Source organism: Sorghum bicolor, chromosome 7 (assembly GCF_000003195.3).
Source record: "Sorghum bicolor cultivar BTx623 chromosome 7, Sorghum_bicolor_NCBIv3, whole genome shotgun sequence".
NCBI classification, from domain to species: domain Eukaryota; kingdom Viridiplantae; phylum Streptophyta; class Magnoliopsida; order Poales; family Poaceae; genus Sorghum; species Sorghum bicolor.
The window spans coordinates 16,124,628-16,139,106 of record NC_012876.2 but is presented as its reverse complement, the minus strand read 5'-3'; the positions used below and the strand labels follow the sequence as shown (position 1 = coordinate 16,139,106).

Here is a 14,479-nt window from a genome sequence, read left to right as displayed (position 1 = left end):
GTGATGCCATACTCTTGCTGAACTGAGAGCAACACGTCGATGAAGTCACTCTCTTCTTGATCAGCACCACCGCCATGCTCAGATCTTCTTCGTCTCTCGTGGTCGCTTACTATCGTTTCGAGTAAATCATCCCATCTTTTGTGTGCCTCGTCGGTCTTGTTGCTTACAAACCACCTCGTCAGCAAACCTAGCACGTTCGCTAGCCCTGGGAAGTTGTCTTCGAGGTTGAACCCTCCAAACAGAATAGTATTCATCTGGATCAGCTCCCGGAAGAGCTTGTTCCGTCCTTCCGCCCTGAAGAACTTTCCTGACACGGCACGGCACACGATATCGTTGGCGAACGTGTTCATCATTTCGCTGATGTCCACCTCCTTGCTCGCAGCTGCCGCCTCCTGGATCTTCTTGATCACTAGGCGCACCTATGCAGAGAATGATGAGGATATTCATGCATGTTACACGCGCGTAATAAGTTCTGATCGAGCTATGATGGACACACATATATAAATAACACTCCGGTCTTTGTTATAAAGGTCTGATCTTTATTTTTTTTAATAAAGCTTCCTTCATCATCTAAAAGAACTCGTGTTGGTAATCTAAATATATATTTTACCTCCTCTTGGCGGGAGAGCCGGTACGAGTTCACCTTCTTGACAGTGAAGAGGTGTGTGGTAACGAGCCTCCTAACCTGACGCCAGTGATCGCCGTAGGGGGAGAAGGCAATATCAGATGACCCATAGACGAGGGTATTGGAGACCTTGGAAGCCGGCCGCGAGGCGAAGGCGTGGTCATGTGTCTGCATGACCAGCCGCGCCGCGCGCGAGGACGACACGACGAGGTTTGGGACGGTGCCGAAGCGGAGGAGCATGAGGCCGCCGTGCTTTGCTGCTAGGCTGCGGAGGGAGACGTGCGGGAGGTCGCCGACGAGGTGCAGGTGGCCTATGATGGGCAGGCCAGGAGGCGAAGGAGGCGGGAGATGATGCTTGGGTCGCTTCTGCTTTTCTTTGCTACCATGACGGTTTCTGGAGGCGAAGTGCAGTAGCAATAGGAGGAGAGGGACGAGCAGTAGTAGGCGTTGCGCAAGAGATGCTTGCAGGAGCTGGTATACTACATTCACATGACCCATGTTTCCTAGCACCAAATTGGTCTGGTCTAGTACTAGACTAGATTCTGGTGTTTCTGGCTAAAAAGGATAGCCTTGGGCTGCTATATATAGAACTGCGTGGGTGGTTTTACATTTGCATGCCATGTTCTCTTTGGCTGGCCATCATTTTCCTTGAACAGGGCAGCATGCATGAATGATTGAGCTGAGATTACAACCGTTCTTTTATAAGAAACAGTTCTAGAGTTAATTAAGTTCTTTAAAAACCATTTGGTCACCTCATTCTAATTGCCGCGAAACGTTCTGCCAAAACACTGATTTAGAGAGAGGGGTTTTGGCATTGAGGCCAATATTCATGTCCTATAGGTTGATAATCACTTATAGAAAGATTGGAGATGTTGGGCATCTTCTAGAAATTGACCCTAGTTTTGACAATAATTGTCTGGGTTGACTTTGATTGACTTGAAGGAATTGATAGAGTTGAATTGTGAATTTGGAGTTCTTGGAGCACCAGAAATCCTTCAAAAGAATGAAATGTGATCCTTGGGTGTTTCAGGGGTTACGCAAGGTAATCAAAAGGTTCTCAAAAAAGGTTTAGTTGGAATGACTTTGAGTCGTAACATCCACGGCAGTTTTTCGCTAGCCGGTGTCATCGTCTTGTAGTGAAGGGGCCTGACATCCTCCCACATTAGGAAAGGATCTTTCAGAGAGACACGTTGAAGTTGTTACCTGATTTCAAGTCACTCGCCTCTCCCACAATTAAGGATGGAAAGAATGCTCTTTTCTGGATAGATAGCTGGCATGATGGTCCTCTTCAACTTTCTATGCCTGAACTATACTCATATGCCAAGAACAACAGGATTTCTGTTAACAAAGTGTTTGAAACTGAAAACCTTGCAGATCTGTTTTACCTGCCACTTTCCCAGGTAGGTTTTCTTCAATTCCAGGAACTGCAGCAAATCAGGGAAAGCTCCCAACTATCTGACCAGAAAAATATCTGGGTTTATGAGTGGGGGTCCAGGATCTTTGCCTCCACAAAGGTATACAGAAGGCTGGTTGGTCATCATATAGTTCATGTTTTTTATAGATGGCTTTGGAAATATCAATGCCAACCGAAGCACAAAGTTTTTTTTGGCTTCTAATAAGTGATAGGCTCAGCACCCGGAGTTTGCTCAGAAGAAGAGGCATGGATCTTGACTCTTTCACCTGTATCTTCTGCCTTAGCCTCCAAGAGGAAACTGTGCACCATTTATTTGCTGATTGCGCCTTTGCCAGACTGTTGGAGTTCTCTCAATATTGATATCCCCTTGGGAGCTTCCTTCCCTGATTTATGCTCTCAACTGAGGACTCAGGCTCCCTCACTGTTTAGCATGGAAACAATCATCCTCTTCTGCTGGGCTATTTGGATCATTCGGAACAACTGGACTTTTAATGGAGAACAGTTTAGTGTCCGGTCAGTTAGGGATATCTTTTTCAGAGAAATGAACTTGAAGCTCAGGATAAAAGCGGGACAAGAAAATCTTCTTCAGTCATGGATTTCAGAGTCTTCAATAGCTTCGTTACTAACCTTAATCTTCTTTTTCTCTTTTTTTGTTTCCTGAGCTTTTTTTCCTGTTTTTCTGTTCTCCTTTTCTCTCCTGTAAAGCTTGTATAACCTTTGTTTTATGTTTGATAAAATCCCTGTAGGGGCTTCGGCCCCTCCAGTTTCGTAAAAAAAGGGGCCTGGTATGAAGGAGGCAAATGAGATGGAGGTATGAAAACGAATTGGATCGGAGTGGATAATAGCTTCCCTATATCCTAATTATTTTTTCTTGATCGGATTCGGAGCGGATCCGATATCATGTGGATTCGTATACAAATACAGATTTTTTAGATGTCGGAAATGGTACGGATTCGGACCAGTATCGGAGCGGAAGTGGAATTTTTAAAGTCGGATAATATGTGCTTATGTGTTATTTTTTTTATAATGAGAAACAATTTATTAACCAAAGTCATAAAGCGGTTGTGCAACAAAAAATAATCACCATCAATCCACCACTTTGATTTGAGATCTCAAAAAATTAATACATGTTAGCGGTTTGAATTTAAGAGTATAAAAAAGTGTGTAAAATAAGTAAATATTCTTAATTAGGCAAAACTTTGCCTTCACTCTTTGCCTTGTACTAGTCATTCACTTTGGTAGAATTCTTTCATCAGACGAGCTTTATTGTGGGCTACAATATAATCATGTTTGTGTTATGGGATAGACTGACTTATATTATTTTCACTTGGACTCCATAAAATATTTGGATTATCTTATTATAAGTGTCGGATAATCCGTGCTCAATTATCGGATAATCCATATATGTCGAATTTCACCAATCCCATATCCTACACCGCATCCGCCTATAATTAGATTCGGATTATCCATATCCGCATGGATATTAGAAACATTTATCCATATTCTTAAAATTCAGATTCGGAGCGGATCGGAATGGAGAATTATCCATACCACTTTCAACCTAGATGGAGGGAAGAGCCAGTAGGAGCACAACTCGTGGACTAGCATTTTCCTTCCCTACTGTGTTCCTTAATCCACTAAATCCTTGGTTCATGATTATAATGCATTTATTTCTTCTACTGATGAAACTAGCACTATAATAATATAATTTAACTTTGTTTTCCATCCATCCGCAATGGTTATCAAATAGCTAGCTAGGAGGAATTTTATTGGCTCTCAATATAGCACTTTACAAATAGCTAGCGAGATAACGTATAAAAATAATAAAAAAGTAGCACTCTCATTGGCTATCGATGAGAGAGATCAAATAGCACTACTATAAAAAACTTTTTGGGAGACATTTTGGTTTGGGCCACGGAGGCGGCCGGCTGGCGGCCCGCCTCGGTTAACCTGGGCTGGGCTGCCAGCCGGGCAACTGTCGACGAAAGCTGGTCGACAGTCTATCTTGGGGTTTGCCCATGGTAGTAGTTTAACGGCAGACAGATGCGCAAGCTACGAACTTGATGGTGACGCAAGACACAGACAGGGTTTTTATCTAGGTTCGGCTGCCGTGTGGGCGTAATACCTACGTCGTGCGTCTGATTGTATTGCTGTGGATTGAATTGTGTTGAGTTGAGTTATCTATGGGGGGGTCTCTTGCCTCTCCTTATATAGTCCAGAGGGCAGGGTTACAGATCTAGAAACTAATCCTAGTCGGTTACAATTGCCATAGATAATACGATATCAATTCCTATTTCAACCGACTAGAATCATACTTGATCTCCACGTCTTGTTTCCTTGCGCGAAACTCCGAGCAGTTGGATCAAGCCCCGAATCTGTCTCACGATAGGCTAAGTCTCCTAGCCCAAGTCTAGCCGTAAGGGTATAGGGGTTTATACCCCCACAGCTAGTCCCCGAGCACTGTGTATTGTGATGTAACACGCCGTCTTGAGCTTCTTCGACAAGTGAGGCTTGACGTCTTCGTCAACTAGGAAAGTCGCCCAAACAGTTACAGCGGTATTTTAACCAACTTGAAAACCAATTGTTCAACATCAACATCGAAGAAGCAGGTTGTTTGAAGAATGCATGGTGCTCTTAATCTAAAAAGATTTCTTTCCTGATGAAGTGTGCCCACATTACTTCTCTGAAAAGTATGGACTTTCAAAAAGCAAGCAAATTCACCGCAAGGTGAAGTATGCCCACTTAGTCCCCGAGCCTGGTGGTAGGTGACATAGGCACGCAGTACCAGGGTCAAAAAAAGAAAAGTCCTCATAGAAATTCTGATACTGAGATGCATCGCCAGATGCATCGTACCGATGTAGTCCCCGAGCTTCCTGGAAGGCGAAGTATGAGCCTTGTAGCAAGGTCTAAAAAGTTAAATTTACCACAGTTAGACGTTATGTAATTGAATTTATCAGTTCCCGAGCCTATCACGCTTGGTCGGTGCAGGCCTCAGGCTTTCAAATGATCGGGCTAGACGACCAGTCCCCGAGCATATCATGCTCGGTGGTCGGTACAGTCCCCAGTCTTTCAAATGAGCAAGCTGGTCGACCAATCCCTGAGCATATCATGCTCGGTGGTGGGTACAGTCCCCAGAATTTCAAATGAACAGGCTGGTCGACGTGGTCGACCAGTCCCCAAGCATATCATGCTCGATGGTCGGTACAGTCCCTAGACTTTCAAATGGACAGGCTGGTCGACCAATCCCTGAGCATATCATGCTCGGTGGTCGGTAGAGTCCCCAGACTATCAAATGGTCCAAACAAATTAATTACTTGGCTTTTGAAAACATCGTATCGCCGCATTAATTTGTGATGTGACGGGGCATCCTGCCATCTTCTCAGTTTGTCGCATAAAAAGGGGTGCCTGCTAACTGCACAGCCACTCATCGTGCGGATCAAGAAAAGGAAACCAACAATCATTTTAAAAATGGCACCAAATTTACTGCAATAATCCTTCAAAACTGAAACACCGCTGTCGCCGCAAAAACCGCCCACTTCCCCTAAATGCGGGAAGTGGAAAAGGTGGGTTAGCTGTTATAAAGAGCCCGATGTTGTACCCTTGTTCTTTACCCAGTAGTCGCGTCCTGCCTTCATACCAGTATCCTGCCTTTTCCACTACTGTCTCTTGCCATCGTCTTCCTCAGCGCCCCCAATCACTCAACACCTAGTTCGAAGCTTGCTGCGCAGAAGGAATGGCGAAGAGCAACTCGAAGAAAAGGGCTGAGATGATGGCCAAGGAACGGAAAAATCCCAGAGCACCACGAGGTCCCTCAATGACCTCGCCCAGATGGGGCTTCTGCATGACTAGGAGCTTGGCGGCTGGAGAGAGCCAGAAGGGGAGAGTTACCCGGATCCCCGAGCTGGTGAGATCGTTGTTTTTGAAGATTTTTTCAAGAGGGGGTTTGGGGTGCCTGTTCATCCATTTCATCAAGGCCTTCTTCTGTATTACGAGATTGGGATCTGCAATCTGCATCCCAACTCCATTCTTCTTGTTGCCACTTTCATTCATTTGTGCTAGGCCTATGTTGGAATAGAGCCGCACTTTGATCTCTTCCGCTACCTGTTCTGCTTGAGGAAGAAGGGAGCAGTTGGAGGCTCTAAGATTGCAGGTGGAGTATACCTCAATCTTTGGGATGGAATGAAGAATCGCTACCTCAGCTGCCCCTGGAACACATCGCTTACCGAATGGTACAAGAGGTGGTTCTACATCAGGGAGGAGCCAGCAGAGCCACATTCTGTGATGTCGGTTACATCCCTGAGAAGAGGACCAGTTAGACAGACCAACCAGAATACCGTGGTTAGGTGTCAGAGCTGATGGATCTGATCGACTGATCACACCTGGATGGACCGAGAGTGGTCGGGAACTTCCTCGCCTGACGAGTTATGCCTTGTCAGAGAAGGGTGCATGCAGCGTATGAATACCAGGGCGGTCAAGATTCGACCAGACTATGTCCGGACAACTTATAGAAGTCGGAGATCGAGCAAAGGATCAACGAGCTGTTCAACTTGGGAGACAGTAGCTTTGTGCGAAGCGATAACCAGATGCATGCTTACAAACTGGGCCGACCAGCCCCGAAGGTAGTTGAAGTTTTTCCGCAGTGTTCTGAAATTATCACACTCTTATGCTAATAGCTTGTCGTGTTTTTGTTGTAGATCGGAGACGTTGATCGGGCGACGGTGTATGTGTCGCTGGCGCTCGGTATGGAGCACCCGGCCGGAGTGGATCCCCCAGCGGACGACGCTGCTCGGTGTGACCGATACACCAGCAGCGACAAAGGGGAGGATCGGCCGGCGCCGACAACCGACGACAGGGTGGCCGGCAAGAGGCCAATGGCTGTGGAGTCAACTTCAGCAGGAGCAGCACCTACAGGAGCGGCTGCAGGCCCTGTGATGGGCCAAGGTCGACTTCAGACAGCTAAGCGCCCAAGCGCCGCCGGTTTGTTAGAATTGTCGATGATGATGACGAGGAGGAGGCGGCCCCGACCTTGGTCCGCAGACCTCGCAACCGCCCCGACGTCACACGAGGCCACGCTGGTCAGGTTGCTGAGGATCCGCCTGCCGTGCATGTTGAGCAGGCATGACCAGGAGGAACGGAGGCGACGGCGGCGGCTGGGCGTGCTAGGAGACTGGTCTTCACTGTGGTGCACCGAAGCTTTAACCTATAAGTTTATCAGGAAAAATTTCTTGTTTCGTGAAGTTTGATTTCGGTGTAGTAATTTTGAATTGTGTTTTCTTTGTAGTACTACCTCGGATGTTGATCCTAGCAATGTTGTGGGCTCGAGGACCACCGAGCCGGAGGCCGCCGAGCAGATCGTTGTGGGGCAAACTGCCCCAGAGCAGCCCATGGTACAGCCCGCTACTGTCCCTGCGACGGAGATGGTCGATGAGGACCCGGCCCAAGCCAGAGCCAAAATGGGTACCCCGACAAGGGGTGATGAGACCGCGGGGACTCCTCCCCCGAGCAGTGTCGTAGGAGAGGAGAATAAGGCTCCGTCCCCTGTTCCAGTTGAAGAGAGCAGGGCTCCATCTCCGTCTCCAGCTCCAGTGGAGGCTCCCACGTAGGAAGGCATGTCTGACCGAGGTAAGGGTCCAATGATACCTGTTACTATGGTTGGGGGCAGTGTTGGAGGCGAGGAAGCTCCAGCGGCCTCCGACAACAAAGTGGAGGAGATCTAGGGGCGTCCCCGCGATGATCGCCAGCACATCTACATATGGCGCCAACGTGGGGACCACTGGGCCGGCCACGAGGAGATCGTCGAGGTCGAGGAGGCAGAGAGGTAGAGCGTGCTGCCAAGCGCCTCGTCAGTGAGGTTAAAGTAAGTGGTCTCGCATTTTATTGAAGTACAAATAAACCGTAGAGTGTTCACTGTGTAGCATGCCTGAACGTCGCAGGATGCCATGAAAACGGCGAAGTACCGCAAAAGGTGCTTCGACCAAATTGAGGGCGTGGTCACCGAGAACAAGGCCCTGATCGCAGAGGTGGACCGCCTTCGGTCAGAAGCCGAGAAGGAGGCGAAGTAGAAAGCGACTTAGGAAGAGCGTGTGCTGGACCTGACTCGGCGACTAGCCGATAAGGACTGTGAGAAGAGGAGTAAGCCATGTTTCTGAGTAGTTATTGTTAACTACGTGGTCGATTGTTATCACTGCAGGTTTGGAGGAGGAGATCGAGCGCCTCCAAAAGGAGAGAGACCAGCTCGGCCAGGAGCGTGCTCGTGCACTAGAAGGTGAGCGCAAGGTCGGAGAGGAGCTCAAGGCCAAGAATCGGGAGCTAACTGATAGGATCCGCTTTGACTTTTGCGACCACAAAGTATTTATTGACATAACATGTTGTTGACTATTTGCTTTCATTTTTGCTTGGAATTGGTCATAGTGCTCAAGGCCAACACCAAGAAGCACGTCAAGGAACTGGTCAAAGACCGGGACTCTTGGAAGATGAACTGCGTAAAGCTCTAGAAGGGAGTCGCTTCGGTGCTAGATCTGATCAGCCCGGAGCTCCCCGAGGACCAGCCCCGTGCACCGAGGCTGACCCCGGTCGAAAAGGCACAACAGGCGTGGGGTTGGCTTCAACAGTTCGTGAAGGACGCCGGGGAGTTTGCCAGAGCCCATGTCCTCAGCACGGTGCGCGCTCACTACCCCCTGGTCGACCTGTCCCAGCTGGAAAGGGGATACCCAAAGGAGGTTGGTCCGAAGGAGGCGGATGACCTTCGCGTCGGCCTGCTCGACCTGTCGTCGACTATGATCGGCGACATAAACTTTTGCAGGACATCCACCCCCCTGAGCAGCCACGGTCAGATAGGTCGGCCAGGGAGTTGTCGGGAGCATCGATTGCGGGAGATGGGCGGTCGACGCCTGTGGTCTCGACCAGCTAGGCGCCGGTGGCCCCGACCCCTTCGACGACGCAAGAAACCCGTGCGGGCAAGCGACCCGAGTAGTAGGTTTATAGAGTAGTCTGTAGAGATAGACTAGAAAACGTCTCGAGGGGTGCTTATTGTAAACTTTGTATATACAGTTTGTAATAAAGTCTGAATTTTGGGGACCATGGTTTTGAGCGCTGTAAATGAATTTGCTGAGTGATGTATCACTGAATTATGTCGAGTACGCTTGGGTAACTTGTCAGGGAAAGTTGTTGTCATACTTGTCGAGTATTCTGCATATGTAAAAATATACAGCAAAAAAGACAAACTTTATTATTACTTATCAAAAAGAGGTACAAGTAAGATGTACTGAAACTTATGGATAGAAACACCGTAATTTGTCTATGTGCTAGGAGTTGGGCAGGCTAGTTCCGTCTGGGTATGCCAGCCTATAAGAGGCAGGACGTGTGACTTCGGCGACCACAAAAGGTCCCTCCCAGGGAGTAGATAGCTTGTGCATTCCTTCCTAGCTTGTTTTCCATTTGAGTACCAGATCACCAACCACGAAGGAGCGATCCTTGATGTTCTTGTTGTAGTATCGCCTTATGGCCTCGAGATACTTTGCTGTTCAAAGGCAGGAGGCCAACCGTCGCTCTTCTATGCAGTTGATTTCCAGTTCTCTGGCGTGGTCTGCGGAAAACTGGTCGTAATGCTGATTCTTGGGGATCCGAAAGCTATGTCGGAGGGGAGCACTGCCTCAGCCCCATGAATCATAAAATAGGGGCATACACCCATGTTCCGACTAGGCTGTGTTCGGAGACCCCAGACCACTGCCGGTAACTCTTTCATCCACCGCCCTGGTGCCCTGTCATTTTCCGTGTACAGCCTTTTCTTTAGTGCACCGATAATCATTCCATTGGCTCGCTCAACTTGACCGTTGGCCCGAGGATGGGCTATCGACACGTATTTTATGACTATGCCTCTGTCATCATAGAAGTCCCAGAATGTAGTGCCGGTGAACTGAGTGCCCAGGTCAGTGATTATACTATTGGGAACACCGAATCTATGTATGATTTGATTGAGGAATTCTACAACCTTCTCGGAAGTTGCTTTGACCAGTGGCATGTACTCGATCCACTTGGAGAACTTGTCGATTAGCACGAACACAAATTTGAAATTGTCGGGGGCTGGTTTGAATGGCCCAATCATGTCAAGACCCCAACAGGCGAAAGGCCAAGATGACGGGATGGTCTGGATCTCATGAGCAGGTACGTGGACCCTTTTGGTAAAGAACTGGCACCCTTCGCAATGCCGGACCAGCTTCTCGGCGTCGGTGACTGCGGTTGGCCAGCAAAAGCCTGCTCAGAAAGCCTTTCCGACCAGTGTTCCAGAGGCGGCTGTTGATATTTGGGAACGCAATAAGGAATTGATCCGCAAGTGCACGGATATCGGTGAGCACTTCACCTGGGAGGTTATCCAGAGTATCGTATTTATTTTTTTTACCACTAGGAGAAAGAGTGCATCTAACTAACCGGTCTATTACTACTAACCCTTTAGGTACAAAGAATCTCTTTCGATGTGAGTGATAAATAGAGAAGACTGCAACCGTAGTCTCCTTCTAACCTTGGTAAGGATGATCTACTGTTCTATTGGGGAGGCTAACGAAATCTAGACACCACAAAGGATGTTCAACCCGCACCTATAAACCCTATCCTTCCTGCTAACGAGATATGGTCTGCAAAGGTAACTCGGAAATGTCACGTTCCTCGCTACTACCACGGTCTAGCTAGTCAGGAAATATCTATGAGTACCCCAGCCTAAACACCACGTCTACGCCAGCAATGATTACTCCAAACTCTACGCGAAGAGATTAAAGTAAACTCATAAACCAAAAGAACAATAAAACAAGAACTTACTAGAATTTAGAAGTCGAAATACTGAAGAATCCTAGGAGCAAGCTTCGGGTTAGGAGAACTTGATCCCCCAGGTACAAGCTTGGAGTAGACACCGATAGGCCGGGCTTCCTCCAATCTACACCTCCACTCTATCTCTCTCAATCTAGTAGAAACTAGAAGATCTATTTCTACTTTACATTGGTTGCTAACCCTAAAAAGAAATATTAATTAGAGAGGAGGTTTTCCTTCGAGGGCACCCCTCAATCTCTACGATAACTTCTTCATGTCTTCTCTAGGGGCCAGGGGGGTCTCCTTATATAGTCCTCCTCCTCTATGCGTTTTTGGGTCGGTAGACGAGGTGGTACTATGTTATTCTGGATCCAATAGGTCGGTGGAACATCGTGTACAAAGAGAGTCCTGAGCAGGGGGCGGGCGCCTAGGTCACCATGGCGGGCGCCCTGGGCCTGGCCCCTTTCGGCCTCCGCTTCCTCCCCATGTCTTCTGGAGTCTTCTAGATGGTAGAAAATTGCGGTGCGTTGATATCTCTATGTAATCCCGACATGTGGGCCTTTCTTCTTTATTTCCTGATAACCCCCTGTAGAAACAGATAAACAACAAAACTCGTGGAATTCTGTCAGATCAAACCCTAATTCTAGGTGTTGTTTGCATATTGGTCCTTTCTCTTGTTTATTTGATAATTAAAATTGGTACTTAAGAACCGTCAACAAACACCCCCATATTTAGGCTTTTACTCGTCCTCGAGAAAAGGATGGTTAAGAACAATATCTAGGGTAAAACATCTTTAAAACATTCTTTATATTTGCAGGGTGTTAAAATTTCACTGTGTATTGTAGTCAAGGAAGTATATGGTTAAGAGTAAAGATCCTTTCTTCTCAATCCTGTCACTTGGAGTTTTTGTATATTTTTGAAAGAAAGTTAGCATACCTTTTATCCTCATAGGTTCTCTCAGATCACTCATTATCTTCTATATATCTCACTGAGGCTGTTTTAATTTGCAAAAATTCTAAAGCATACTTACTTTGCATTTATTGCCTGATCAAAACGGGATCCGAGGAGGGGAATGTCATACTCTTAGATCAAAGACTTTGGAAATTAAAATCTTTGTCAACTCTTGCTGGCATATTGCTTATTAGAGGGACCATGGGCTATCATTTTCTCTTCTTTTCTCATTTTTTAAGTGGATACCGAGGTACCCCTAATTCTACGGCCGGACACTTGTCCATTTTTTCTGCGAGGTTGTCGAGCACTTGCTCCTTTTTATTTCCTCGAAATATCTTTATTTTTGCATAGCCCATGCCTCTAATGCAATAATACTTCGGAAGAGTGAATCTTTCTGAATAAATGTCTTGATCTTGGGAGCATGATAAATCTCTCAACAAGGGTCTAACTTATTTTGAACAAACTCAATACAGAGTAGATAGCTTTTATAATCATAATTAATATTTTTAGTTTTATCAGGCATATAAAACACTGAGGATGGTAGCTAAAATTTTAAAGATTTTGAAATAAATTCTCCAAGCAACAATGATATCAAGAATAAGAAACTCATACTCTACCATCTCACTTTCCACACTAATTAAGTAGCACAGGGTTTTAAAATGATTTTGTAATAATTGCAAGTTTGAGGAAATATAACAGAGTGAGATTAATCATGATTAGAAATATTTTAATATTTTTAATTTATCATGTCGGAAACAGTATTCTGCATAATCTAAGATATGTGTATGTGTAAAGTAAAGTGTGCAGAGTGTGTACCTGACTCGTGGAGTGGTGTAGCCGGAGTGTGTTTGGCATGTTGAGGGATCTTCCCCATACTTGTTTTCTGCTTTCTTGCACAAAAATAAAGTAGAGACACACGAGACATAATAATAATAATATTCTTTATTAATCTTGAGGCATTTATTATAAATAACTAGTAGCAAACTGATGATAATAGTAACAAACTGATGATAATAGTAAACCTAAACCGAATTTAAAGATAACTAAGATGCATTGCCTCAAGATCTAATCTAGATAACTTAGCGGCGCTCTAATTCCTTAATCTTCTTGTTGGCACTAGCAAGATCCTGCCTGAGGCCTAGTATAACGGTGTTGTGGTTAGAGAGCTGCCTAGTGAGGGAATTAATCGAGGACTGGAGATCTATGATAACTCTGTCTAGTCTGCGAACGTCCTCATCAATATCCATTATAGTCTTGCGATGCTTGGGAGGTGTCTCAAAAGCATTGAGAGCATGCTTTGGGGCTGCCTTTGGAGGGATGAAACGGACTTTGGCTGCTCTAATCCCTTCAAAGTAAGGTCTTTCCTCCTCCGTAGTGTAGCGAACGCTGCTGATCTCGCCGCTCCGGTTGGTCTTGACTCCAACGACCCTCTCATTGGGTCTAGGTGGAAGGATCCTCGTGCCGATTGGCACCTTGATGGTGGTCTTTGTCTTCGATGATGATCCCGTGAGGAGTAGGGGTTGTGGCGGTGCGGTGAGAACTGGTTGAGCATGGTAGGATTGGGCAGAGCTGCGCTGGCGTAATGGCATGGCTTCTAGCTGTCGCTCTGTGTTGGCCGGGACGAGAGCACGGGCATCGGGGTCTTCCACAGGCACCATGTTGAGGTTGAAGGGGACGACTTCCCAATCATCGTGGTATTTCTCGGCCATTGGAGCAGCAAGGAACTAATCAAGCTCTAATTGAAGAAGAAGAGAAGGCTTGATGGCTTGGTGTTTGAAAACTGAGGTCAGTGGTCTGTTTATATAGGGGTCAAAAAGTGCCTCTATGGGTTGTTCGGGTTGCTCCCGTCGATGTGCGTACGAAACTTTCCATCTGAGGGGTTATTCGGATTACCATAAGTGCATTTTCCATAACAGAGAAGATCAGGACCGAGGGGGAATAGGAGCTGGGCGCCCGCCCACCTAAGCTGGGCGCCCGCCCTCTCTCTGGCCCCTCTGTGGGCCCACTTTCTCGAGCGTGTTTCTAGATGCAAAACTATTTAGAAAAATATATATATGACCCAAAAACATCAGACTAAAAAGGCCGGGCTCTAATTCTCCATGGGAAGGTAAAAATGGACTACGTCTATTTCTTCTAATTCTTTATTGGGCTCTAAAAATAATTTAAGACGTTGACCATTTACCTTGACAAACGTACCTTCGTCATTTTGATGTGTGATAGCTCCGTGTGATGATGAATTAATTACCTTGAATGGTCCTTCCCATTTGCTCCGGAGTTTTCCATGCCCGAAAAGCTTTACCCTGGAATTAAAAAGTAATACCTTATCTCCGGGTGTGAATTCCTTCTTCTTGATTCTCTTGTCATGCCACCTTTTGACTCTTTCTTTGTAGATCTTTGAATTGTGATATGCTTTCTCTCGCCATTCTTCCAATTCTGATAGTTGCATTCTTCTATAATCTCCAGCAACATCTAGGTCCATATTCCATCTCTTTATGGCCCAGTGTGCTTTGAACTCTAGTTCAACAGGTAGATGGCAAGTCTTCCCGTACACCAATTGGTATGGAGACATTCCAATTGGGGTCTTGTATGCTGTTCGGTATGCCCAGAGTGCATCGGGTAACTTGTCTTTCCACGTCGTTCCCATTTCATTTACTGTCTTCTGAAGAATATTCTTGATTTGTTTGTTGGAA

General features: G+C 46.4%; 1 protein-coding gene across 1 annotated transcript in view; it reads right to left on the bottom strand.

Moving 5' to 3' along the window:
• Positions 1–1,173, bottom strand: part of LOC8073272 (indole-2-monooxygenase) — a 16,117-nt gene extending 14,944 nt beyond the window's left edge. The window contains exon 1 of the mRNA XM_002444082.2: positions 890–1,173. Within this exon, the coding sequence (XP_002444127.2) occupies positions 890–1,123 (234 nt within the window). The 5' untranslated portion in view covers positions 1,124–1,173. The remainder of the gene's footprint in view (positions 1–889) is intronic.